This window comes from Colletotrichum destructivum, chromosome 6 (genome assembly GCF_034447905.1).
Source record: "Colletotrichum destructivum chromosome 6, complete sequence".
Classification (NCBI taxonomy): Eukaryota; Fungi; Ascomycota; class Sordariomycetes; order Glomerellales; family Glomerellaceae; genus Colletotrichum; species Colletotrichum destructivum.
In genome coordinates this window covers 1255377-1281422 of record NC_085901.1, presented here as the reverse complement: position 1 = coordinate 1281422, position 26046 = coordinate 1255377, and the positions used below count along the sequence as shown (strand labels likewise).

The following is a 26046-nucleotide window of genomic DNA, read 5'->3' as shown; positions in this document are numbered from 1 at the left end:
GGCGCCGGCTTCATCGACGGAGCCGGCTTCCTTTAGTTATATGTTTCTTAAGTTGCAGTGAGATTTACCCCGCTTTGGCTTGATTCTAAACAGGCATTGACTGTCCGGCTGCCTTGGCATGGGGAGTGTTTATACCTGTCTATTGTATCTCTACCTGCTGTGCCGCTCGAGTTGGCTGGGCATCACATCACATGACTGTGAGACAGGCTTACACTCTGGCCCAGCTTTAAGCCGTCCATCTTCAAGACGACGGTGTTGCGTCAGACAACATGTTATAGATAACAGGTCAACACCGGGATCGACAGCTTGGAATTCAACTTGTACAACTGCAACCGTCATCTGAGCTGGTGGTCGTAGTCCCCTCCGCTCGCTGGCAACTAATATGCGAACTGAATGAGTTTAACTTTGTGTTGATTACAACACCATTCAAACCGAACAACTTCCCCTGGCAAGACTGTGCTAGTATGAGTGAATAGAAGGGAACGTCGGTCCTTGGAAAATGGTATGCAATTTTCATAGATGTCGATAAAGATACACGCACGTGACGATGAATCCTAGTGCAAGAAACATCAGGCATGTATGACCTCTCCCAATCCTGTCTTATCCTTACGCCCCCCAACCATGCTATACCCAGCTGCATCCAAAACGTACGCCCCAAAAGCAGTGATTACACAGGCTTGCCACTAAACTCCAAGAACCGTAGTTGAAATCGATTAAGCATCTTGCACGGGTATCCGCGTGGGGTCATCCCCGGCGCCGTTTCCGAGATTGCTCGGTCTATTAGGTCTGACGACCACGAAGCCTGGTTCCGGGATCTGCTGTGGCCGAATGACCTGAAACCCTTGCTCTGAGGCACCCGCTTGACCGGTGACCTTTGCCCAGAATCCGGAAGACGAACGGACAGACGGGCGCGGAGCGGCCGGTCGGGGCAGCTCTTCCGAAGCCCTCTCCACGGGCGGCGGGCGGGGTACTGCGTAGTAAAGATCTGACTCCCGAAACGAGTAGTCGTTCCATCGTGGGCCGAGCGGGCCGCTGTTGATGCTGGTGTGCGAGCCTTGCGACGGCGAGCTTGACCCCTCTTCTTCGGTGGACTCGGATAGCCGGCTCGGGGACATGGTTGACGTGGAGCGCTGGAGAGAACGCTTGTCTATGATGGAAGTAGTCGATGTCGATACAGTTCTCGAAGGAGTGTAAAGAGAGGAGCCAATGCTGCGGGGATGATCTGCCGATGAGAGGGACGCGCTCGACCGCGGTGGTCGGAAGTACCGACTGGAAGCGTTTGATGGGTTCAGACGCAAGGTGCTGGGAGTGTCTGACCGATAAGTCGGCCGCAAGTAGCGTGTGTTGGGCTCTTCAACATCATCTGGCTCTGGGTACGACGTATCAGGCCCTTCAGTGGTGTACATGGAGGACAGGTTTGTTCGCGACACCTCACGTCGACGGAGCTGGCGAAGCCCATAAACCTATATGACGGCAGAAGTTAGATGAGCCAAAGAGCACGGTAAACAAGAGCTTACATCGGGTTTTGGTGCTGTCCACCAGTTCTTGACAATGGCTTTTAGATCACAAACGGCGGGAACGAAGAAACCGAAGAGAAGCATGCCTCCGTGAACAGCCAGGAGGAGGTATCCGATGGCACTTTTGACTCCATTGGCGGCAAGACCGGGAAGAAACGCAACCAAAAAGACCAAGCTGCAGAGTCTCATGGTGGCCGCGATGCTTCCCACAGAGAATGTCGAGTACGCCTGGAACCCGGCAATGCTGGCGAGCAAAACCAGCTCACAAGCCCCGAGGACAGCTAGCTGCGCTGGACCGGAAATTTGTAAACCGCCAATGGCTGCACCTCGGACGAAGGTTAGGGCGAAGAGGATAAAAATGAACCTCTCGTCTTGCCGCTGAAAGTCTTCGCAAGGGGACATCTGTCGGTATCGCTTGCTGCTGTCGAAGACGAGAACGCCGAGGCTGCGGGTTGGAATCTGTTGGATGAGCCAAACGAAAGCGGCCATCATGACCACAATGAGCGCGACAGCTAGCGTTGTGTGATAGACGGGTAGCCATGCGGCGTGATCGAGCTGGTAGAAAGACAAGGCCGTCAAGGGGAACATGAAATACGACAGGATGACACGCACGACGCGGCTACATGTCAGGCGTATGCCGCGGACGGGTCGCGACGACTCGCTGTCCGAGTTGTGGTTCCTGTTGACGAAGCAGAAGGCCTCGAAGACCAAGGCGGTGCTCGCTGCTATGACAAGCATGAGGACGACCATGTTGAGCCAGGTATCCATCGTCATGGGCGCGCCGGCAATCTGGGTCATCAACTCCATGCCGTAAGTGCCGCCGTAGGTGCCGTTCAGGACGTAGATCCCATCTTCCACTCTCCCATACACCCGGCCATGGGTGATTGGCCCGTTGACGAAAAGAGACCACCAATTGAGATGGCTGACAACGGGCTGGTAGAAACCCGGGTACCGCAGACTGAGTCCGCCCGTCAGGAAGATGAACTGCATGTACTGGAGACAGTCCCCGACATTGGGAAGTATGGCCCGAACAGAGCGCGTTTCTTCACCATCGAGAGTGATTGGGGAGCTGTAGACGGAGCGTGCGACTCCGACTAGTAGCACGAAAATGAAAAGGGCCCAGGTCGAGTAAGTGATGGCGGAGGAGGTGGTCGGGCCGAGAGCCGGGGTGATGATTGCTTCTCGGCAGCTAACTTCTTTTGCGTCGTTCCCTTCGAGGTGGAAAGTGACGTGAAAGGTCGATAACGGGGGGAGATGACCAATATCATCCGTAGCGGAGATGTAGAGGCTGAACGGGCTCACCAGCGGCGCGGTCCATTTCGTAGAATAGTTGAGCCGCTTGCACGTCGTATTCGTCGCAATGCGATATACGGACGACCGCCCGAGCATGTCGATTTCGATGACCGCGGCGGATATCATCCGCGAAAGGTCCTGGCACTCCGCTTCTTCCACCCATCGGCCAAGCCGCAGACTTAAATGGTTCTCGCGGCCGTCATCCGATGCCACCAGAGTGGCGTCTAGACTCTGGGAACCGAACATGTCGTTTTTAAGTGCCGGGCCGCCGCAGTCGTGATGTTGCACGTACGCCGCCGAGGCACAGGTGACGGCGAGCCATAGCAGCCCAAAGGCTTGCGCGAACATGGCTTGCCTCGGTCGAGACCTCGTCGTCTCGGTCCAGGTAGAGCAAAGTCTAACTGTCTGATGTGAAGTGGCCAGGGTGGGGTTTGATTGGCCGATCTACCGCCGTGGTTCTGGAGATGGGGGAAGCAGAATGCGGCGAACAGCAGCAGAATTTGAGACTTGAGAGATGGGTTGAATCCCTTTTTCGGCTTTCGCGGTGGATCCTTGGCAATGCATCGCCCGTTGCATTGCCGAGGAGACTAACGCTCCGCCATCTCGTATCTTGTGCAGAAGAGGGGGGTTTTGCCATCCGCGATCATCCCTGACTGACGAATGCACAGCGTCCAAATTTGCGGGGGGAGGGGACAACGAGCCCACAAAGGGGTCGACGAAAATAAAGACGGCGGAGCAGCAGGGGCGACGCGACGCTATGCCGAGGAGATGTTGCAAATCAGGGGAGCGAAAGAGAATCGCGACACCTTGTTTACTTACACTGGCGACCGATCCGTTGTGAAGCCCCACTGGTGCACCTATGTCAAAACGATGCGAGAGCAAGCCAGGCACGATGGCGTCGTGAAGAATGAGCCACATGTGGAAAAGGGCCCACGGCAGAGCCAAAGATGGGTAAGGTGGTGGCGGCGGCCACGCTCTCAAGCTGCCAAGGACTTTTGGCATCTGCGGCGATGACGGAGTCGGAACAAGACAGCATGGCAAATCGTCGAAAGCGCATGCCACGGCTTGGGAGAGGCCAAAAGGGACGGCGCGCCGGCTCGTTCTAGAATAGAAGGCTCTGCGGTATCCCATACATCGCCATGTGATAAAAAGTCTCGTGGAGTGCTGGGACATGAATGCTTTCATCGACAGGATAGAGCCTCGGAATCACGAACAGCCGCCTTGTCGAACTAGGGAGAGAGGGATCTTGCAGCCGAGAGCAGCAAAGAGTAGCTGGGCCTGAGCTACTTACTTAGTTAGCTTTTCTTAGGCTGCCGTATCGCCAGTCTCATACGTCATCCTAGCAGGTTAGGCCGGGACATCAGACTATGGAACGGCCTACAAATGGTCTTCGCACACAAAATTGATGGGAAAAGCTAGGCAGGGTCATTGCCGCGAAGACTGGTGCCATGAGAGCGGATCCAGTGCATTAAACCAGGTTGCAGTAGAGGTCGGAGCCAGCGCTCCTCAGCAAACGGACGATTGTCGCAAGAGAATAACTAGACGCGTCGGAGATGAGATGGCGGGTGGCTACTGCAGGCAAGGGATGGGCCGATGCAGAAGGGATCGAGTCGAGTTGAGTTGAGTCGAGTCAAGTCGACAGTCTGTAGGTTGCATTGTTTATTGTTTGTTTGTCCCTGCGCAGAGGGAGAAGGAGTCATTAGGTGGCGTGCGGCGGAAGCGCGAACTCGACCCGGCACTCGAGAGTGAGCACAGGGCGTCGAGGGCCCCGTCAATGAAGGCGTCTGCGTCTGCGTCTGCGTCAGGGCGAGCTGCAGCGTCGCACGGGCGGCGAGCGTCACGATGGCGCCGGGGACGGCTAGGGAGGGCCCAAAAAGTGAGTCCAATGTTTGGGTTTGGGATCCATCAGCGGCCCGCTGGAACAGGGAGCGGTAAAATGTCGCGCAGGAAAAAGGATATCGATTCAGCTGGGCTTGCCCTTGCCATGAACATAGTGCCGAGAGAGAGAGAGAGAGAGAGAGAGAGAGAGAGGGAGGGAGAGAGCACGCGATTGGCACATCCCGTATTTCGAGATCAAAGGAAGAAGCGTTCGTTGGAAGAGAAATAAATCGGTGACGGAGAGCGAGAGGCGTTTTCTCGAGGTTGCGACCGAGGCGGGGGCGAAGCCGGGAGAAGGCCGGGACGATGCCGGGCGACGAGGATTACCGTGGGGGCCGCCATGCTGCAACCCGAGAAGTTGGATGAGAGGCGATCATAAGTCGAGTACCTATAACTAACTACTACCTCTATAAACAGGTAGGTAAGTAGGTAGGCAGCTAGGTATGTGCTGTATGCGTGAAGAAGGTCCCTGGCAACCCGCAAGTGAGATGGCACAGCCTACCTGGGTAGGTACCTACCTTAGGTACGTAGGTAGAAGAAAGGGGGAAATAAATTGGAAACGAAAAGAAAGAAAAGAACCGTGCAGAGGAACGAGAGAGAAGGGACCACAGAGTTGGGACAGCCGCTTACGGAAGGGACAATGTCCGGCGGGAAGGTGCACGCTAGCTGTCGGATGGAAAGACCAAACGGGGCCCTTCCAGATTCGGTACACGTGGAATTAGGAATCTGGGACGAAAGCTGTGTCCAAGGTGCCTAGGTAGGTAGGTATCTAGGTATCCAACGGAGGACACAACGTGGGCTTCTCTACCATATTTAGGAAACTACATATGCTGACTACCTGGGTGCTCCTTAGACGTCATGTCGCTCCTGCAGACTTCAATAGTCGATGTTAAGGGAAGGAGCAACAACTAGCCGCATTGCCTCGCCTCCCTTGTCCACGACGTCATTAGGTCTACGCGTCTCCCAACTACCAACCTACCTGAACTTAGAACGTAGAATCTAGGCTACTTGGATCATCATTGTTAGAGGGAGAGTCCTGTGTCCCCTAGGAACACTCACGTCTCAGTTGTCGTATCATTGTTGTTTTTCGTCCTACGTGCTGTTTTTGGTAAGAGCTGCAAGTGTCAAAGTCATAGTGTAACCTAGAAAAAGTACGTACCAGCAGGCTAAAATGCGCGAGGCAGCAAAGGGCAGGTGCGTGGGTTGAGGGTGGCCCCGCCCGCCCCTCTCGCCTGGGAGGCTGCTTGACTAGATCGGGATAAGCGAGAAAAGCCACCCAATCTCTTCCCCGAGCTACGCTCCCTGTCCAGCCTGTTCGGACCTGCATTTCGAACCCACACCCACCACATCCTCTCCTGGGGCTCCCTCCACCGAGGACCGAAGGGCCTTTCTTCGCTTCTTCCACGACTCGGAGCAATTGTCTGTTCTACGCATAGGCAGGCAGGCAGGCAGGCACTGATTCTGTACGCCGTTGTCTTTCGACTCCTGGTGATTCCTTTTCTTGGCTCGCCCTTGAATCCACCTGGCCACGTTTACTTGCTTCTTCCTGTCTTCAACTCGGGCGAGAGCCTGTGAAGATCCCGTTCTGCCGATATTGAAAAGAAGCACGCAGAGAAACATCAGAGAAACATCCGACAATCTACTCGTGGCCACTAGCTAGCTCTCGCGGTTGATTCACCCGGACGGACTCTCCGTTTGTGAGACTCGCATTTCGCACCTGAGCATCGAACTCTCACCATCACCCACACCCACGTCCCAAGGTCGACGTTGGGTTAGCAGCCCGCAATGTCGACGCCAACGGCCACCACAACAACGGCACAAGCTTCTAGCCGGCGGACGAGGCGTATTTGGCGGCGGTTGGGCTGCACCGGACTGGACTGATCCCAACATCACCGATGGCAACCCGATAGGCTATCCGTTTGAATACACCACATCTCTCTGCTCTGCTCTGCCCTGGCTGCGGATATAGACAGATGGTTTGCAGACTGCCCTGCTTCAGCTTTTGCCCCATGTTTCGCCACCCGAACATCCCTGGCTCGTCACATGGCCCCCTCGGTGAGTCCTTCCGACTATCTGGAAGCACCATGGCTCCCTCATGGCTCCCATGACCGACACCGACCCAGCGGCCTCCCCCCCATGGTTCACGGCCCTTTGAGCGCAGTCGCTGCGTCTAGCCCCGGTCCACACTCCCTTGGATCCACGGCCTCTGGACCATGTCTCGACTCTCTTGCTTCTCTCTATCAACTCACACTCTCCTTGTTGCGATCCCCCGCCATGCACTGGCCCGGTTCATACTGCAGACTTTCGGACGCTTCCCTGCACTCCCCGAAATCCACCCAGTTGTGCTTTTTCCGCTTTGCCCGAAGTGTCTCTGGCGCCTTCAATATCTCGCCCTAATCAAACTCAGCCTGGGCATGTGCACCATCCCTACGGAACTCGACCCTCGCTACCCTCAATCCCCCTCAATCCAGCCCGCTCGAGGTATGGGTGTGTCGATTGATCCATGCAGAACCATGCAGCCATGCAGTAGCCCCAAGTTCTGCGTCGCCGCCTGCCTACTCGTACGGGCTACCTGACCTACCTTGTCGTTGACCCGCTCTAGCTCGCGCGCGCGCGCCATGTCTTCTGCCGTCAACCGTCTTGACGACACGACACGCAGCGGCCCTGCTCGAGTCTGTCGTCGTCGGCTGTCTATTATCTGTTGCCACGCTCTACCGGCCCGCCTACACACTTGGCAATTATTGACTTTGTTTATTATCCGCTCTGCCCCCCTCAGACCTTGATCATGGCGTCACCAAGTGCTCTGCTGTTCTATCCCTCGCCCAAGCCACTTCTGGGGTTTCCGCCATTGAAGCAGACATTCACTTGTTCACAGCTTCTGTCGTCCGATAGCCCAAAATGAGACTTTCTCTTGCGACTCTGGCCTCGCTGCCGGTGCTTGTTGCCTCGTTAGCCTCGACCGACTCATACCGCGATGCTGTGAGTTGGATGCTTCTCCATCCAGGTTCCGTAGACTGGCTCGCGTTCCGGGACTTGGCGAGACCTCCGCATGCCAGTTGCTACCGAACCTTCTTCTACCCAAAATTGTGCTGACCCTCGGCTTGCTTCATCTTGGTAGGATCTACCGCAATCTGGCTATCTTCCGAACCACAACCTGGACCCCAATGTCGCAGGCTCTTCAAGCTTCAAGAACCTATGGACATTCACCTCTCCCAACCCCAGGGAGCTGTGGTTGGCCAAGCCTCTGGTTTACACGCCCGATGGCCAATCCGAACTCGTCATCACAGCCTCCGAGATGAATGTCGTTCGCGTCTTTGACAGCAAGACGGGAAGGGTATTGCAAGAAAGGACACTTCAACCGCCGTTTGCTTCCATCGACAGCAACTGCGGCGACATTCCCGACTGGATCGGTGTTACCGGCACTCCCATCATCGACCCCGCAACCGACATCATGTATCTCTTCTCCAAAGGCTACAAGGACGGAACAACTTCCGGCACCGCTAACGGAGCCTACAAGATGTACGCCCTCCGGATCCCCAGCCTCGAAGATGTTGCCGGCTTTCCCGTTCTCATCGATGGCATCAATGCCGACAATGATGCTGCCCGCTACTTTGTCGGTGGCGTAGCTCTGCAGCGGCCATCGCTGACGGAGCTCAACGGGCACATCGTTGCGGCCTTTGGCTCCCACTGCGGCCGTTGGAACTACACGGGCTACCTCGTCTCCGTCAGCAAGACCCCGGGCGTCGGTCCCGTCAGCATGTGGGCAACCGAGGCCGCGCCGGGCGCTCCCAAGCCCCAGCCGCTCGACTTGGCCACCGAAACTGGCGGCAAGGCCGGCATCTGGCAGAGCGGTATGGGCCTACCTACTGTCGGCAACAACATTTACTTCGTCACCGGAAACGGCCAGGGGCACGTCAATGGCAACGTGCCAGCCAGCGGCAGGCTTCCCATGTCGACGTTGGATGAGTGCATCGTAAAGATGGAGCTGTCGGCAGCCGGCAAACTGACCTTGGTCGATTACTTCCAGCCGTACGACTACATTGGCCTCGACGCCGGCGATCGCGACGTTGGCTCTTCTGGACTGGCCGTTCTTGATGCCAGCGTCTTCAAGGGTGCCGGAGTCAATCGGATCGGTGTCACAGCCGGAAAGAAAGGCCGCACTTATGTGGTCAATGCCGACAACCTCGGCGGTTTCCGGCAGGCCGCAGACGGCGGTGACGGCATCTTGCAAACCATCGAGCTCGGCGGTTCTCTGTACGGTGGATTTGGCAGTTATCCTGCTGAGGGGGGCTACATTTATGCAACCACGGTCGGCGGTAGTCTTGTTGCCTACAAGCTTGGCTTCGACTCCAAGGGCGCCCCTCAGTTCAGTCTCGCCGGAAAGTCGGCATGGATCTCTGCTGGCCGAGTCGGCGTTGGCCAGATGACTGTTACCTCTGACAACGGGAAGATTGGCAGCGGTATTGTAAGATCCGCCTCACATCCCTCAACCTTGGTCATATGAACTCATCGGCTAATGCAACACCAGGTCTGGATCACCGACGTCAACGCTGGCCTTCAGGCCTTTCGCGCAGTTCCTCAAGACGGCGTCATGGTCCCTCTCAATCTTCCGCGGTCCCAAGGCACCAACAAGTTCCAGCGTCCTGTTTTCGGAGACGGCCGTGTCTTTTTCCACTCCAACAACAACAAGCTCGTTTGCTTCGGAGCCCCCGTCAACTCGGCCGTCAACTGCACCAGCCCAGTCGACTTCGGCTCCCTTGAAATGGGATCTACCGCCAGTGTCAAAGTCAGCTGCAAGGCCAACGTTGCACTCACCCAGGTCGTTGGCTGTTCCGTCTCGGACGCCTCATGGTCGTGTTCCAACTCGACCCTGCCCACGGGCGCCGTGGCCGCGGGCACTTCCTTCTCGCTGGACGTGACATGGGACCTCTTGAACCCTGCCGCCAAGGTCATTCCTGGGTTCCTCTCCGGCGCGTTGACGCTGTCCATCAGCGCCTCGGCAGACTACGCTTCAAGCACCGTAGTGTCACTCCAGGGCACTGTTGTCAAACAAGGTGCCTTCCTCAGCGCAACCCCTTCGGACATCGCCTTTGGAAGACTCGTTCAGCGAGATGCCCCTGACGGCTTGACCGGCACGGCTTTGCTGCAGAACGTCGGCAACGGCACGCTGACCTTCACCGGCTTCGCTTGGCAGAGTGATGCTGGCACTTACACCAATCTCACAGGCGATGGCAACTTGGGTTCCGGCTTTTCGTCTTCCAACTTCCCTGCTGTCGGCTCCACCCTCGAGTCTGGTCAAGGGCTGACCGTTCCGTTGCGTTTCTTGCAACAAGCCACTGGGTCGTACACGACAAAGGTCGCCATCTGGTCGAACGGCGGCTCGGCCGTCCTCACACTGAGCGGCTCCGTCAACGATCCGCCCGCTGTTACCTTCGAGCTAGCCGATGGTTCCGGCAACTGGAATGCGCTATCAGACTACAAGGTTGCGTTTGGAGATGTGCTCGCCGGCGCCTTGGTCGACAAGCAGATCCGCGTCTGCAACAAGGGCGGAGCGCCTTTAACAATCACCATTTCTAAGCCCCCCGCAACGCCTCAGTTGTTTGCCCTTAACCCCAACCATGACCTCACCGAAGGAACCCAGGTTCCGGCCGGCACATGCGCCATTGGTAATGTCGGCGTACACGCCGCCCCTGTCCAACCGAACCACCCATCTCAACCTCTCGGGGCTCTGTGGACTCTCAGCACCGACGGCAACGATCCCATAACGGGCCAAGCCTCCGGGTTGCACAACATTGTTTTTGAAGGCACAGTCGTCAGCAAGCAAGTTGGGCCTCTCCTCACGAACGGAACTGCGCGGTACCAGTGGGTTGGATGCTTCAAGGACACCACTAACCTGGGCCGCAACCTGCCCAACTCGGTTAACAACGCGGCGCAGCAGAAGACAAACACGCTCCAACAGTGTCAGGCACTTTGTCTTGCCAGGGGCTCCATCCTCTCTGGCGTGCAGTATCATCAAGAATGCTGGTGTGGTACCAACATCAAGAACCCTTCCACCTACACGGATGAGTCCCTCAACCTTTGCACTTTCGATTGCACCGGCGACGACACACAGGCTTGTGGCGGTGACAACGGGCACATGAGTTTGTATGCCGACATTAGTTCCTTCGACATTCAAGGATTTTACCGCTCGCTCAATGCCCCTAGCTCAAGCTCGAGCTCATCGGTGCCCGCGGCGACGAGCACCAGCACCAGCACTAGCGTCGCATCCTCTAGCACCATTATCTCGACTGCCTCATCAAGCAGTGCGGATCTGCCATCCTCTTCTGTCATCAGCAGCACACAGCTTTCTAGTGCTCTGGTCGTCAGCTCGACCTCTTCCAGCTCTGTGGAGTCGAGCATTTTCTCATCAGCTACCACAGCATCTCCTTCATCAATTATCTCGATATCTCCTTCATCGACCACCTTGACCTCTCCTTTTTCGAGCAACATCGACGTCCCTTCGACTCTGTCCAGCAGTGGCACTCCCATCACGAGCACCATCGCGTCGTCAACTACCACCACTTCGAGTACGGCGTCGTCGTCGAGCCCAACGTCGACGATGGTCATGTCGCCCCTAAACCCCCGAATGCCCGCAGTCATCGGTGAACAGTGGCAATACGCCGGCTGTTTCAAGGATTTGATTAACAGCACACGACTTTTAGGCGAAGCCTTTCTGGCTACCGACGACATGACCCTGGACAAGTGTGCGACGTTCTGCAGTAAGGGCGCCTACAATGACGGCGCTTTCAACTACTTTGGTGTCGAATACGGCCGCGAGTGCTTCTGCGGCTGGGATGTCAAAGCAGCACAGGCAAGCACATCGGAGTCGGAATGTTCCTCGCCATGCGCGGGCTCGGCCATTGGTTTGTGCGGAGCCGGAAGCAGGCTTTCTGTCTACAGCAACAAGACCCCTATCCAGATCCCGTCTGCTCCCCAGCATGGCCCGCGAGCGGGCGACTATAAGTTCCTGGGCTGCCAAACCGAGGCTACCATTGGTCGTGCCTTGGGCGGCAAGTCCACGGCCTCGGACACAATGACAGTAGACGTTTGCGCGTCGTTCTGTTCCCTGGGCGGATGGCAGTTGATGGGTGTCGAGTATGGTCGTGAATGTGAGTATAACACACTCTCTGTTACTTTAAACGGCCTTTTCTGATCAGCTCAACAGGTTTCTGTGGCAACTCGACCAATGCCGGATCGATGCCAGCTCCTCTCAAGGATTGCAACATGGTCTGCAAGGGCAACAAGGTAGGCCGCAAAACCCTTCGAGGGCGATATCTAGGCTTACATGTGATGATAGCTTCAATACTGCGGTGCGGGTAGTCGTCTCGACCTCTACCTATTCTCCCCGCTTGCCCCTAGCGCGTCTTCGAGCGCCGTGGTCTCGACGAGCTCAGCGAGTTCGACAAGTTCGACAACCTCTAGCTCCTCTTCTGCCGACAGCTCGACCATTTTGACTTCTTCCTCCATTGCCAGCTCTTCAAGCCTGGCGTCGCCGTCCATCTCACCAGTCGCGACATCATCATCGGCGTTGCCAGAATCTTCTGCATCGCCAACCAAACCGCCGCCTGCTTCGGACCCCGCCGTCTCGTCTGTCGCGTCATCGACTAGTGGGGATTTAACGGTCACTTCATCCAGCTCGTCGGCCAGCAGCTTGGCATCATCTATGCCACCACCGACGTCCTCGTCATCTACCATTCCGGTGCCCACCGTCCCGGCATCGACAACAGCAAGCAGCTCGGCCGACACGGCACCGAGCACAACGTCGGGTCCCTCAGCCACAGCTACCAATGGGTACTATTACATCGGCTGCTTCCAGGACACCAACTCGGGCCATGCGCTGCCAGGCTTGTTCGCCAACAACAGCGTGACCCCCGAACTCTGCATCGACTACGCCAACTCCAAGTTCAGCAACTCACCGACCTCGACGACGAGGATGCCGTACGTCTTCCTCGAGTACCACCACGAATGCTACGGAGGCGGCACTTTCGACTTCAAGGGTGCTGCGGTCACCTCATTGGTTGGAAAGCAGGCTTGCAAGGACTACTGCTACGGCAGCGTCAGCACATTCACAACGAACGGCAAGGCCACGACAACGACCGGTACGGCTAACTACTGCGGCGGTCCCAAGATGTTCGACCTGTACGCGTTGTCAACACCCGTCGCTTTCCCCACAACAGGCGGGCCTCTGGTCACTAGGACAGTGAATTGAGGCGGTCTCGAGGGAGAAACTCATGATTGATACAATTGCATAATCACGCATTGAACAGCGCAGCATTTGTCAATTTTTATTTTCAGTACATACCCAGGCATCCCCAAACATTGGATGTCAAGCAATTATGCGCATACTTAGGCTTCATCTCCACATTCATAATAATAGTTCATATAATCTCAACTTGAATCGTCCAATATGTCGTGAGGCTTGTTGTTCTCCATCAAGTGAGTGGTATGCTGGAAACTACTGTCGCAGGTCATGTGCATGTGGCCTCTTTCAACATTTCCTTCACCTACATGGAAAATGAATTTCGGTGTCATTGCTTTAGACCTTGGCGGCGTCAAAGTTGCGGATCAGATCGTAGTAAAACCTCAGGATCTCCATGTGTGCGCTGATTTTGATTCTCTCATCAATGGTGTGGGCGTTGATGGTGGCGCCGTTCCGGATGGGCACGAAACGGTAGACGTTGGGCGTGAGGTCTATTTCACGGTCAGTAAGTTCATCATCCATCCACGCTTCACATGTACGCTCGTTTTTCTCCTCCTTGGACTTACTCAGGTAGTGTCTCGTGTCGGTGTTGCCGGTCATGAGTTCGCCGACGGGTACGACTTTGCCTCCGTCGAAGGCGAAGCTGGACTGCAGCGTACCGGAAAAGAGGTCCCAGATGGGGCCCTTGGTCGGCGAAAGGGGCGCGGGCAGCGTCGCCTGGGTGCGGCTCAGGTACAGGGTGCCGTTGTAGTCGACGTCATACAGGGGCTTCACGGCGTCGTAGGGCTTCTCGATGCGCCCGAGGTCGCTCGTCACGTGCCGCCGCGCGTACTCCTTGTAGTCGTCGTCGCCCTCGAAGGCCTTGACGGTGATGCCGTACTTCTCGGCGATGCCGCTGACGTAGGCGACGACGTTGTGCTGGATCTCGGGGATGCTGTTCTGCGGGGCGACGCGGTAGTTGACGCCGACGCGGATCTTCTCGGGCATGGCGTTGATCTTCTGGCCGGCCTGGAAGTAGTCGACGCTCTGGGAGGTCTGCAGGCGGTAGTGCGTCGGGCGGTCGATGGCGACGAGCTCAGCGGCGAGGGCGTCGAGGTCGCCGCTCTCGAGCAACTCAGTCACGCGCGGCTGGGCGTCGGGCGAGTAGCGGGCCTGGCAGACCATGTGCTCGTAGAGGGGCGACGCCGTAGTGAGCTTGGGGCTGTAGGGGTGGGACTCGAGGGCGACGACCATCTCGGAGACGATGCCGATGCCGGTGTGGGGGAAGGGGACGGACGAGTGGCCGCCGGTGACGTGCAGGTCGAGCCAGATGTCGACGTGGCCCTTTTCGGTGACGGCAGGCAGGGCGTAAAGGGTGCGACCGTCGTCGAGGAGCTGCAGGCCCATGCCGCCCTCGTCGAGGACGAGGGCCATACTGTCGTTGCCCCAGAGGCGCTGGAGGTGGACGGCGATGTGACCCGCGCCGCGGGCGCCGGAGCACTCCTCGTCGAAGCCGGAGGCGAGGATGATGGTACGGGTCGGGGCCCACTGACCGCCGCTGCCGGCGGCGGAGGAGGAGGAGGAGGCACTTCCTGGGGCCGCCGGCTGGGAGAGGAGGGTCTCGAGAGCGGAAAGGAGGGCGGTAAAGGAGTTCTTGTCGTCCGAGACGCCGCGGCCCCACATCCACTCGCCGTCGAAGTGGGCGGAGAAGGGCGGGTAGGTCCAGGTGGCGGCGTCGGCGACGGGGACGACGTCCTGGTGGGCAGCGAGGAGGATGGGCTTAAGGGAGGGGTCGGTGCCGCGGAGGGTGTAGACGAGGCCGAAGGTGTTTACCTTGACGAGCTCTGCGCGGGCGTGGCTGGGGCGAGGGTTGTGTTAGGGGTTTCTTTGGACCGGAGGGTGGAGGAAAAGGAGGAGGAGAAGACTTACAAGACCGGGTATGTCTTCTTCAGGACGTCGTGCAGGTCGTAAAAGACGCGCCAGCGGTCATCCTTGTCAAAATCGCCGAGGTCGTCGTAGCAGATGGAGGGCACGCGGACGAGGGCGGCGTGGCGCTCGACCTGCTTACGGACAGCGTCCGGGGAGGAGAAGAGGTCGGCGGCGGAGGGGAGGCCGTCGGAAGGGGTCACGGGGGGCGGGAGGTCGCATTTGAAGTCGGAGGCGGCATCCACGATGGGGCGTTGCCGCAGCTGCTCGTTATCGGTATAGAAGGGGGAGGTGGCGGATGCGAGGGGGGAAGAGGCGGCTGAGAAGAGGGCGAGGAGGAGGTGCTGGGAGCGCATCGTGGGGGTGAGTTTTGGCCTGGGCTGAGCTGCCGGGCTTCAATTGGGAGAGGGGCGGGGTTGTGAAGCTATTCGGACTTAACCGTTCGGCCCTCGTTCTCAATGGCCAAGGCAAGGGGAAACGAGAGGAGAGGAAGAAAGGGTCACGCGAGAAAGAGAGAGGAGGGGAGAGGAGAGGAGGGAGAGCTTTGGCTGGTCACCGAAGGAAGACGTCATTTGTTTTGTATGTGTGCGCGGCGGTCGCGCGCGTTCACACGATACGAATACTGGTCCCGGCATTGCGTGACGGCTTCCCGGCTACCGTTCTCCGGGGACGGGGAGGGGGGGGGGATTGGTTGGTCGTTTTTTGTTCAATTGAGGGTCCCATCGGGTGTAAGATGCATGTAGGGAGGAGGATGATGAAGATCCTCCCCGCCGGCCGAGATAGGAGCGCTTGGTTCCATGCTTTCGAGAGAGGGCGGGCAGCAATGGCGTTGATAACGGGTTCTCTGTATCTCTCTCTCTCTCTTCCCTCCAGTCGCTTTGCCGACGCCGTGTTTCGGAGTCGGGTGGAAGGGGAGGTGGGGGCGGTGCTGCTGCTGGCCGGTGCCGATGCGGAGATGGGAAAGGCGAGCGGTCTCTTTGGGGGGGGTGGAGGAGGGCCAGCGATGTGATGGATGTGTAAGCAGTCTGGGATTGGGAGATGGCGATGAGGGAGAGAGAGAGAGAGAGAGAGAGAGAGAGAGAGAGAGAGAGAGAGGATATGGCATCGTCGGACGGGCGCCGCGGGAAACTCGTCGTCCACCTTCCTATTCGGGGTATCGACATTGAAGGGCGACATGTGATTGGGCGGCGGTGTGAGGTGATGCGTCGGGCATCGTCCGGTCAGCAGGGGGGGCGGGAGGGAGGGTTGCATCGTCGGCAAATTCTTGGCGGTTGGTGATTGGCGATAGGACGTCGGGGGTGATGGGAATGATAAGGCCAGGGGCGATATCGACCATGACGGGACTGGTGTCGTGGTGGCCTGTATGGTTGAATAGATATACATCATGAGGATTGATTCTCGGCGGACCTCGCGGCACAGAGTCCGGAACCCCGGTCGCCGGAAGCGCCGGTTTCGGCACGGGGGTGGCCCCGGGCAGATACGGTAGGACGGTCAGCATGGCGAGGCGTCTACAAAGGCCATCACTGTAATTGTGACTGTTTTTACATCGGGAGGTTCGCATTACAGTCTGGCTCTTTTTCCTCTGTCTCAACCGCCGGTTGTTTATCCGATGCATGGCATCATCACATGGACGACTCGTGAACACACCATAGTATCTCAAATCCACCCAACATGAAACGGAATTAATCAACTCGAGGAACATTCGCATCCTTCCCAATGCTTCACTCTCAGAAACCGGTCGCCACCTCGTTTCTTCAGCGCGACGAAAGATGCGCGATCACCTTACACCGGAGAATATCATAGAGCAGTTGCATTCGAGCGTTAGATAGGACACAGCAACACTGTCTTCATTGCACGCCGACTATTGCATGGTTGACTTGCCCATGTAACGTAAAGTGCCTAGTCACGACCAAAAAAACAGCAACAGTAAAGGTGATTTCGAACGTACGTGATCAAAGGTAGCAACATCAAGCGACAAAAGGCAAAAGCACAAAAAATATTCGACGTTGGCCTGATTCGAACAGACGCTCCCGAAGGAACAAGATTTCTAGTCTTGCGCATTAGACCACTCTGCCACAACGCCGGATGATCCCTGTTTTGATGAACTGGGAGTGGAGATGCTGAGTGTCTGGCAGTTCTGGATTCAAGACCTTGACACATCCCAGCCGCCATCTTTCCACCTACCCTCGTTTCTTCTTCGTGAAGAAGACGGACGGCCCATTCTCTATCGAAGCTTGGATGCCAGGTCATGAAAATTTCTCTTGGAAACTCGTACGTGCTCTGGATCGCGACCGTCTCCGTCCGGGCTTCCGTGGGTGTGCCGAGGATCTCGGGTCCGTCCGATGTTCCCCACCGCTCGATGCGTTTGTCGCCCAGACGGCTGTCGACTCGTACGGTTGCACGAAACGAAGCCGGGCAGGCAGCAGCAAGTCTACGACTGTCGTAGGGCTGCGCCAGCTGACTCAAGAGGGACGAGTAGGTGTATTCCATCGCCGATGCGTGAGCCGGCGTTTTTGGGCTGCGTCGAACATGCCCCTCCAAACGCCCGCCGTGTGAAGGGGATGCCTGCCCGTCCGATTTTTTTTCACTCTTCCCCAACGGGTTTCAACAGCCTCGCTTCCGGGCCCTGTGGTTTCGTTTCGGACGGCGCAGTCGGATCTGCTCTTTGACGCTGCCGCCTCCCCGGGATCGCTGACGCATTCACCGACGAGAAAGGTCAGTCGACGCCCGGCTGCAACTAGGGGCTTTCGGGCGAGGGGGCAGCGATCACGAGCAGAGATCACCGCAGGGGAAGGGGTCTCGATGCATTGTCATTTTTGCATCGTGGAAGTTTGTGATGTCCTGAGCGACCTTGAGAGAGAAATCAACGGCCTTGGCAACGCAGCTTTCTTGAATGTGATGTGCAGCCTTGGTGGAGACTGTTCAGTTTACCCTCCGCCACCCCCCTTGCTCTGATCTCCTCTCCGCCTCTTAGTTGAGCATCATAAGTGCCGATCCTTTTGGGGCTCTTTTGACTTGCACACGGTTAGAGTGTTACCGCCAAGCCTCGACTTTCGACGTTGCATCGAACCGGACGATCCGACCAGTTCGGACCTGCTTGGTGTCGTGCATGCGGCAAAAATCCTGGGACGACGAGATGCACGTGGTGAGATGGGGGTGGACAGTGGGATTGAACATGGGATGTCGGTTTCTGTCATCGAAGAACAGTACAGGTACTCATTTCATCGGGGTTCATAGATAAGGCAACGGGGCTGAAGAACGAGGGATTCGGACGAGGTGACGATAAGCGGTCATCGGACACCAGACAGGGTGTTTGCCGTACCGTACGAACCGGGACGTCGCGTTTCACGACAAGACGCAGATTGTCACGGTATGGTGCATCACCAGTGAGTTGCCCGAGGGAGGAGGGTATAATAGGTGACGTGGTTGGTCAAGAAGTAAATGAACATTTGAATTGTGTGAACTTTATACAAGAACGTGCAAATCCCACAAGGTTTGTCTTGGGTGTGTGGTGTGTGGTGTGGCGCAACGCCGGCGTCCAGGATGAAAGTCCGGGATGAAACCTTTTTGGTCCGTTTCCGAGGCGTCGTCGTCTCGTCTCAAACAAAGACAAAGAAACCTCTGAACCGGGGGGGTTATCAGATACGAGTCCGACCATCTCTCCTCCCTCTTTTCCCCTTCAACACTGCTGCAGAAACTCTAAACGTCCTGTTTACATGCGCTTGCGAAGGGCCCGCTTCGCGGCGCGACGCTTGGTGCAGGAGGACTGTGAGGGGAGCCAAAAGGTTAGCCGGTGGATGAACTACTTTCATGCCGTCGAACCCTACGAATGACGAGGTGCTCTGGGGACGGCATCACGCGGGATGGGGTTTAGCAGGTAGCACTTACGGCAGGCTCAGAGGGGGCGGCAGAGGGGGTGGCGACGGGGGCGGCGGCCTCGTCAGAGGCAGCGGGGGCCGGGGTGACGGGGGTGGCCGAGGGGACGGCGGAGGTCAGGAGGGTGGTGGGAGCGGCGGACGGGGTGGCAGGGGCGGAGCCGGAGCCGGAACCAGAGCCGGAGGTGAAGTCGACGCAGGACATGTAAGTCTGGCCGGCCTCGGCGGAGTCCCACCACCACTGCAGGACGCAGTTACCGGCGGTGGCGCACTCGGCGGGCAGGGAGTCGGGGAGGGTGACGCTGAAGGCCGTGTTGTTGGCGGCGACGCCGGTCTTGGTGCTGGCGTAGTTCTCAAAGGAGATGAGCGGGGCGCCGATGATGGAGTTGCTGGTGGTGTCGACGACAGAGACGTTGGCGACGCCCGTGTGCGGGGCGCGGATCTCGACCTCGAAGTCGACCGTCTGGCCGGGCGTGTAGCTCTGGACGTTGGCGGCGTTGTCGGCGAACTTGTAGCCCTTGCAGAGCTCGAGCTGGCACTGGGAGGCGACAAGGCTGCTGCCGGCCTGCTGGGCGAGGCCCTGGATGTTGCCGTACGGGTCCGACTGCTCCGTGTTCCAGAGGGTGTTGCCGCAGGCCTCCTTGAAGGCGTCGCCGGCGGGGCGAGGGGTGGGCGAGGTGACCTTGCCGTGGGCCGAGACGGCGGCGACGAGGGAGAGGACGGTGATGATCTTGGACTGCATTTTGGCGGATATATACCTTTTGGGGTTGATTTTTTCTGTTTCGAAGAAAAAAGGTCGTTGACACAACACACGAGAGAGTGGACTTGCAAAAATGAGCTTGTATGAAAAAGAATGGCTTGTGTCTAGCACAGCGGGTAAAGAGAGTGTGGAATGAATGAACGTGAATTGGAAGAAAATTCGGACTAGTTGGAATGAGACGAGGAGAGCAGAGCAGAAGAGACGGGATATTCAGTCCTGGTGTGGCATGGAGGAGGCTCTTATACGGCTCTGGAAAGAAAGAAAGAAAGCAAGAGACCAAAAGAGATCAGACCCCTCGTCCCATCATCCATCCAACCAACCCATCCATCCCTCCCCATCCCATGTCTCTCGTCACTCCTCCTTCTCTACCTGTACCTGTACAGGGTACGCAGTCTCATGGGCGGCCCAGTCCGGACCCAGTCACGGACCCGGAGTCGCAATCTATGCAAGACGGCTTGTTGCGATCGAAGCTTTCGCGCTTCCAGGGGTGAGTGAGGAGCGTTGGAAGAGAGACCGAGGGACGAAGACAAGCCTGGACCAGGCCAGGGGTCATGCCTGTCATATCATGTATCCGTATCCGTACTCACACACACACACACACACACACGCGTAGACTTCCACTTCCACAAGGGCAAAACAGAACAGAACAGAACAACGCAGCTTAGCAACCCCTCCTCTCCCGTCAGCCCTCCAAGCCCTTGGAGGGGCCGCCGAGAGACGCGCATGCATATCCAAGAGCCTAGCTGGCCAAGACTTGACAAGAGATGCGGCCGCCTATCCGTGGTCCTGGAACACGAGGCGGCGGCAGCGGCCAACATGCGAATACAAACAACTCCCCTTCAAACCCCCCTGAGCTCCATTGATCAAGGGGGAATAGCAGCGATTGGGCATCTGACGGGCAGGGCTCCCGCAACGGGCAGTTAGGTCGCTGCATGTTTAATTTGAGTGAAGCTAGGTGGACACGCCTTTTTTTTTGGGTCTTCGTCCCCATACAATCGAACATCGAACACACACCATTGAACCACCAAAGCTCCATCAGGATGCATGATCCCTGCCGTGACCTCCGTGCTCCCTGAACCGGGGTGGTTTCGATGAAACGGCGCCATCACGCATCTTTCAGGCGGCTCCGTCGTGTCACTCCCCCCCCACACCATGATCCTTTTGCTTCCCTCCCTTCCTCCTCAACTTCAGATTGGGAAGTACATCGTACAGGTGCCTACCCGCCGCTAGTCGTCGTTTGCCCTCGTCCCATCATCGGCTCCTCGGCTTCCCTCGATGATGTCTGACGATGGTCATGATGATGACCCAGATCAGGGATGGAGAACGCCGGCCCGCCCTGGGAGACTGGAGTCACCTTGCAAGCGAGAGATGAAAAGGTCGAGCACCGTGGGGGTGTTGGTGGTGGTGGTGGTTTCTCAGGTAGGCAGGGAAGATGTCTCAATGGACATCATCAACCACGTTGGCCAACCACCCCGTTGAAGAGAGAGAGAGAGAGAGGGAGGGAGGGAGATTTGAGTTGCCGTTATCGCCCGTTTCAAGGACGTTCCTCCGTGGCATCAATCTACCAATCTACCACTTTCCGGGCCACTCTTTTGCTCTAGCCATTATCGTGAGCCCAGCAGCGTCTATTTTCTGCGGCGGCCCCATGCGAGTTGGCGCGGCCCCTTCGCTGCGACCCTTTTTCTGACCTTTTTCGAACATGGGCACCGAACCGTATTAGTTCAGGACTTGGCCATTTCAGTCGCCTTCGTCCGGAATTGCCGCCCAAACCAAGAAATGCGTGTCCATCTGCCGGGTCCACGGAACCCGAACGACTCTTGGGCGGCGGCGGCGGCGGGTGGCCTCGGGCTTTGCACGACTTCGTTCACGTTCTTGGTATCACGTCGCGAAGACGCCCACCGGCTCACACATATACACACACACACTCTCTCTCTTCGTCTTGTCCACGTTCATTAATCTCTGACCGGACTTTCGCCCTGGTGGACTCCGCCCTACCCGGACTTGGCTCCCACGTCGCCGGGCCTTGTCATTCTGCGTTTGCGTCATATGGACCAAACGCTGGCGTTCTCGATGACTTTCCGTCCCAGTTCGGGAACAAATCACCCCCCCGCCCCCCTGTGATCTGCTGCCTCTTCGTGGGCGCGGCTTTGATGGGATGGACAGGCCTTCTTCCACTTCCCTCCCCTTTTTCCCCCCCTTCGTTTTGTTCCCTTCGTGCTTTTTTCGTCCCATCATCAACTGAACACTTTGAAACTCACCCCCGTCCCCACATCGTGGACCTGAGCAGGGGTCATGGGCGCCAAAGAACCCTGTCACCGCAGAGCGGGCCTGGGGAGGGGGGGTTCTCTTTCGGTCTCCTGGGCCGGTCCAAGTAATTATTGGATCCTTTTGTCAATTTTTACTCTGTATCCTTCCTTACCTTCAGGTGAGAAGAAGAGCGGGGTGGGCAAAAAAGGGAATTGGGCGGGGAAGGGAGAGGAGAGGACGGAGAGGCGAGCACACGGGGTCTCGTCGGTTACTTTATGCGACGGAGAAGATGGGAAATGAATCTTGTTTTCACTTGATTCACGGGATGAAGAATGGAGAAAACGGGAACGCAACCCTTTGACTGACTTGGTGGGACCGACTGACCTCTCATCCGTGCGAATCGGTGAGCGGCCAGACGTGCGTGTCGACCGAGTGACCATGATGTAAGCGTAGTCCGTTATCTCCCATCCCCTCTCCACCACCCCTTTATTTGCTTCCTTTCTTTTTATCCCCCCCTCTAGTTTTTCTCAAGCTTCTTTACTTTCTTATTCAGTCTCGGCGATTGCGCATCGGCTGTCAGAAAGACGAGACACTGTCCCTTTTGGGGGAGACTTGGGGCCTTGGCCAACAGCTGCCACAACTCGAGCGGGAGGAGACGCGATCAATATTGAAACTTTTGGCCGAGGCGGTTGATCTTAGGAGTTTGGCTTTGAGGATTTCAGAATGAAGGAACGAAACCTTCTCGACGGGTGCAACATGACCTGGCAAGTTGGCGATTGTCGTCACAGAACCGGTCCCGTCAATGAGGGTACGACTTACCTATCAATCTGTTGATTCCTCGGCCGATCTTTCCCGCCCTTTCAGTCAACTGCATCGTGCATTTCTCCCAGAAAAGTGGCAGACTATAAGTGTCCCAACGGAAGAGGCCGAGAGCCTCATTGCTAGATCACAAACCCCCTTGGCATGCGACGAAAAAAAAAGGGCATCCCGCTTGACTACCAGCCAGTTTTCGTTCGGTGTAAGTCCAATCATGTCGATGCCTTCTACTACTGCCCATGGCCGCCACTCCACGTGTGACATTCAACTTGACGGACATTTCGCATTGGCAAGGCGAGAGGATGCTTCTACTCAATCGGGGAGAGCGAAACAAGTGCTCAAAGATGACGCCTGTGTCCTATGAGAACCGTGATCTCGTTGGCCGTGGGATCCCGTCACCCTCTTGTTCGCTCCCTTTTCGGCTTGGACAAACAGGCGGGCGACGCCACTGCATGGTGTATCAGATCTGCTGGGCCACGTTCAACACCAAAAACGAAGATCCAACGACCTAATTGCCTACGTCTGTTCCGGCAGCTTCTCATATAGACCGGAGCTAGTCTTGATGCAAGCGCAAAGACACGTGGGCAGGGCTCTTCCGCTTCAACCGGAGTTGCAACCATTCAAATATCGGAGGATATGGTGGGTTACTTGCTTGCTGCGTCTGTTGACGATGCAGCAAGGTTTCTCACTAAAACAGCACAATTTCTATTCTCTCACCAAGCATCAAGCTCACGGGTCCAAATACCTCGCAATCACCTTGTCCCAATAACGAGACGTAGCCCAGACACTCTCAAGGATGGCGACCCCAAATCCAGGTATAGGTGAACCCGACCAGGGTGCCGTTCAAGACGTCCTGCCTCATCTCGCTCTCTAGCCGGTCGATGTCTTGGACACTCTGGACCACATCCGAGCCACCGTCTTCGAGGATGGTCAGCATGATCGGGCGGACGGCCTCGGTAGAGACCTTGGTCATCGGCTCCCGCATCATGTCCTCGACGCCGTACGTGTTCCAGGTCTTCTCGTCGACGTCCGTGAAGCCGCAGTTTCGCAGCACGAGGGGAAGCCGGGCGGGCATGCTATGAGAGTGGGCAGGCCACACACAGATCAGCAAAGATATCCGGAAACCCATGACACACGGGGAAGGGGGGAGGAGTCCCCCTTCGCGCGAACCCATCGACCTGTCTGGCAGAGTACGCTGGCCCGGAACTTACAACGGATCGCGCCCGACTCTAATGGCCCACGACGCCACGGTCCGTTTCCACTCGTCAAAGGCACGGCTCGGCGGGACGCACTTCCACGACGAGTCGGCCACCTCCTCCCAGTGCAGGTACCCGCCGGGGCGCAGGAGCGTGAAGAGGTTCCGCGCGAGGGCCTCCCAGTCGCCCTTCTTCATGCCCAGCGCGATGAGCCGCACGTGGACCATGTCGAAGGTGCCCAGCATGGGCTCCGGGAACGGCCGCAGGGCGTTGTGCTGCATCATGGCGCAGTTGGGCGGGAGCTCGGCGGCGCGCGGGAACTTGGTCGCGTCCATGTCGACCCCTCGCAGCTCGGCGGACGCGGGCAGGCGCGCGGCCATGTCCCGGAGCCAGATGCCCGTGCCCGTGGCGATCTCGGCGACGCGCGGGGCCGGCAGCCCGTTGAGGTACGCCAGGATCGGGGGAGGGCAGAGGCCGCCGCAGAGCGGGACCCAGATGTTGTGGTGGTTGTACTCGAGGCGGGCGCGCTCCTTGGCCAGGTCGCCGCTGTTGAGCATGTAAACCGAGTCCTCCTCGTCGTTCCAGCGCTGCAGGCCGGGGGTGGAGAGCGGCTGGGCGGCGGCGGTCATGGTGTCTTTTACTCTTGTGGGGAAGGGGGGCGGGGGGGGGGTTGGTTGGATGGGTTTTTGCTGGACAGACCTCTTACGATTGAGTCGACGATTGGCGTTGGGGTTATTTCCCACATCCAGGACATCTTCCCGGGCGGCCAGTTGTTGGGGTTCTTATGCTCGAGTCCTTGGGCAGAGTTCTTTTGGGCAGCTCCTGCCGGGAAGCTTTCATCTGATGCCGCGGTTTGGGTTGACGAACTCTTAGACTCTGGCCAATCGCTCGAGGAAATCATCTTGTTTAGAACCCTATGCCGGGATGTCGCCAGTCGTGTTCCCCCGTGGGACTGGCTGTGATTTGCGGACCTATAACTCGTTCCAGGCAGAGTTCAGCTCAAAGCTCTCATTTTTGAGCGTTTTGTCTTGCGTCCGACAGATCCGGGAAAGGCTGAGCTGAGCTGAGGGGGAGGGGAGGAGGGAGGAGGGAGGAGGGAAGTGTTTCGGCTTCCTTTTGGGCGAGGAACACCGAAGGGCCGGATTTTGTATGGAGACCCCATGTCTCGTCCGTCCCGGGCCGGATGGAGCAGTTCAGGCCGGATGTGGCCCCACTGCACCGGAGCTGAAGCCCGGTATCAATGCCGCCACACCGCACTCTTCTCGGCAGTATCTTTTGGCGTCTGCCAAGAAATCGGACTGGTTGAAAAAGGAAGAATCATACGGGACGCTGGCCCCTCCTCGGAAGTTGGCCCTGCGAATCGTCCTCATGACCGCCAACGTCGTCATGCTCAGCTAGGCCTTTTGGGTGGCGGCGTACGAGGACATCTGGGAGCCCGGCCAGTACCGGTGCCCGATGAAGTGCACGCTCGGCAAGCCAAAAGCAGGAAGGCCCTGGAGGATGATGGTGATCAATATGACGCTCATGTCGTACTGCTACGCCGTGCAGATCTTCCTCATCTGGCGCACCGGGCGCCTCTGGTGGATGGACCACGTCAGGGCCCGCTTCATCGACAACAAGGGCAAAACGGTCGACGTCCTGAGCCCGGAGGCCGTCTTCAGGAGATGGACCGAGAACAGGGCGTGGAGGGCGCTGAGGACGTGTCTCTTCGGCGTGTGGTACTTCCTCGCGTCGGAGGTCGAGACGATGCTGGGGCTGTCGGCCTACTTCGGGTTCGGGGTATACTCGCTGGTGGACGACCGGAGCAGGACGTGCGGCACGAGGAAGACGGGCTGGTCTTCAGCCAGCTGGTGCCGATATTCCTGCTCATCATACCCTTCATGGGGCTCTTCGAGTCCTACACTAGGCACTCGAAGGAGATCGAGGAATCCGACGCCAAGGAGCTGGACAGCTGCCCCTCGAAGGGGCCCTGAGAGGGAAGAAAGGGGTTGGACGGAGACCGATGACGAGCATAGTGGTCGGGGGGGACGTTGGAATGAAGGAAGAGGAATGATGACGTACCGACATGATGCTGCCGAGGCAGGGGATAGAATACCAAGAAGCGCAGCAAGTCTTTCAAGCCGAAGATCGGATTAGTTTTGAGTGAGAGATTGTGTCAGTTTGTGGTCCGAGCAGCCTTGATGGTGTTCATCGCGTCTTTTACCTCGAGAGGCGATGAGTACCTACGAGGTCTCTCGCCTTCTTGAGGACGATGAGCCAACAGCTTGGAGATATTCATCATACACCAAAGAGTGTGATTTGTGGACGGCCCAGCCCATCG

At 57.5% G+C, this 26046-nt stretch overlaps 7 protein-coding genes across 7 annotated transcripts; 2 read left to right on the top strand and 5 right to left on the bottom strand.

Annotated features, from left to right (window-relative positions):
* Positions 1-437: 437 nt before the first annotated feature.
* On the bottom strand, positions 438-3650 carry CDEST_09575 (Putative transient receptor potential channel Flc/Pkd2). Its single transcript, XM_062925734.1, has 2 exons — positions 1518-3650; positions 438-1463 (listed from the first exon to the last, which is right to left on the bottom strand). Exons 1-2 carry the CDS (start codon positions 3156-3158, stop codon positions 714-716), a joined length of 2391 nt encoding a protein of 796 aa, XP_062781785.1. The 5' UTR covers positions 3159-3650; the 3' UTR covers positions 438-713.
* Positions 3651-7325: 3675 nt separating this feature from the next.
* CDEST_09574 (Putative carbohydrate-binding WSC, immunoglobulin-like protein) lies at positions 7326-13234 on the top strand. The gene is made up of 5 exons (XM_062925733.1): positions 7326-7667; positions 7807-9153; positions 9217-11836; positions 11893-11972; positions 12025-13234. The coding sequence occupies exons 1-5, from the start codon at positions 7587-7589 to the stop codon at positions 12934-12936; spliced, it is 5040 nt and encodes a 1679-aa protein (XP_062781784.1). The 5' UTR covers positions 7326-7586; the 3' UTR covers positions 12937-13234.
* Position 13235: 1 nt separating this feature from the next.
* On the bottom strand, positions 13236-15862 carry CDEST_09573 (Putative peptidase M20, bacterial exopeptidase dimerization domain, peptidase M20A). The gene is made up of 3 exons (XM_062925732.1): positions 14836-15862; positions 13494-14764; positions 13236-13418 (listed from the first exon to the last, which is right to left on the bottom strand). The coding sequence occupies exons 1-3, from the start codon at positions 15186-15188 to the stop codon at positions 13264-13266; spliced, it is 1779 nt and encodes a 592-aa protein (XP_062781783.1). The 5' UTR covers positions 15189-15862; the 3' UTR covers positions 13236-13263.
* Positions 15863-15976: 114 nt separating this feature from the next.
* Positions 15977-17322, bottom strand: CDEST_09572 (uncharacterized protein; the record flags this gene model as incomplete). The annotated part of the gene is made up of 2 exons (XM_062925731.1): positions 15977-16191; positions 16983-17322. The coding sequence occupies 2 exons, from the start codon at positions 17320-17322 to the stop codon at positions 15977-15979; spliced, it is 555 nt and encodes a 184-aa protein (XP_062781782.1).
* A 931-nt stretch (positions 17323-18253) lies between these two features.
* Positions 18254-19707, bottom strand: CDEST_09571 (Putative cellulose/chitin-binding protein). Its single transcript, XM_062925730.1, has 2 exons — positions 18721-19707; positions 18254-18598 (listed from the first exon to the last, which is right to left on the bottom strand). Exons 1-2 carry the CDS (start codon positions 19447-19449, stop codon positions 18545-18547), a joined length of 783 nt encoding a protein of 260 aa, XP_062781781.1. The 5' UTR covers positions 19450-19707; the 3' UTR covers positions 18254-18544.
* A 3613-nt stretch (positions 19708-23320) lies between these two features.
* Positions 23321-24355, bottom strand: CDEST_09570 (Putative S-adenosyl-L-methionine-dependent methyltransferase superfamily; the record flags this gene model as incomplete). The annotated part of the gene is made up of 2 exons (XM_062925729.1): positions 23321-23606; positions 23742-24355. The coding sequence occupies 2 exons, from the start codon at positions 24353-24355 to the stop codon at positions 23321-23323; spliced, it is 900 nt and encodes a 299-aa protein (XP_062781780.1).
* Positions 24356-25181: 826 nt separating this feature from the next.
* On the top strand, positions 25182-25699 carry CDEST_09569 (uncharacterized protein; the record flags this gene model as incomplete). Its single annotated transcript, XM_062925728.1, has 2 exons — positions 25182-25576; positions 25633-25699. The coding sequence occupies 2 exons, from the start codon at positions 25182-25184 to the stop codon at positions 25697-25699; spliced, it is 462 nt and encodes a 153-aa protein (XP_062781779.1).
* Positions 25700-26046: the final 347 nt, after the last annotated feature.

Coding starts and splice junctions, on each gene's coding strand:
- CDEST_09574 (XM_062925733.1), top strand. CDS start 7,587: ATGAGACTTTCTCTTGCGACTCTGGCCTCGCTGCCGGTGCTTGTTGCC. Junction 9,154..9,216: donor GGAAGATTGGCAGCGGTATT/GTAAGATCCGCC, acceptor ATGCAACACCAG/GTCTGGATCACCGACGTCAA. Junction 11,973..12,024: donor TGGTCTGCAAGGGCAACAAG/GTAGGCCGCAAA, acceptor ATGTGATGATAG/CTTCAATACTGCGGTGCGGG.
- CDEST_09571 (XM_062925730.1), bottom strand. CDS start 19,449: ATGCAGTCCAAGATCATCACCGTCCTCTCCCTCGTCGCCGCCGTCTCG. Junction 18,599..18,720: donor CCGCCCCCTCTGAGCCTGCC/GTAAGTGCTACC, acceptor CTCCCCTCACAG/TCCTCCTGCACCAAGCGTCG.
- CDEST_09573 (XM_062925732.1), bottom strand. CDS start 15,188: ATGCGCTCCCAGCACCTCCTCCTCGCCCTCTTCTCAGCCGCCTCTTCC. Junction 14,765..14,835: donor AAGAAGACATACCCGGTCTT/GTAAGTCTTCTC, acceptor CCCTCGCCCCAG/CCACGCCCGCGCAGAGCTCG. Junction 13,419..13,493: donor CGACACGAGACACTACCTGA/GTAAGTCCAAGG, acceptor ACCGTGAAATAG/ACCTCACGCCCAACGTCTAC.
- CDEST_09575 (XM_062925734.1), bottom strand. CDS start 3,158: ATGTTCGCGCAAGCCTTTGGGCTGCTATGGCTCGCCGTCACCTGTGCC. Junction 1,464..1,517: donor GGACAGCACCAAAACCCGAT/GTAAGCTCTTGT, acceptor GCCGTCATATAG/GTTTATGGGCTTCGCCAGCT.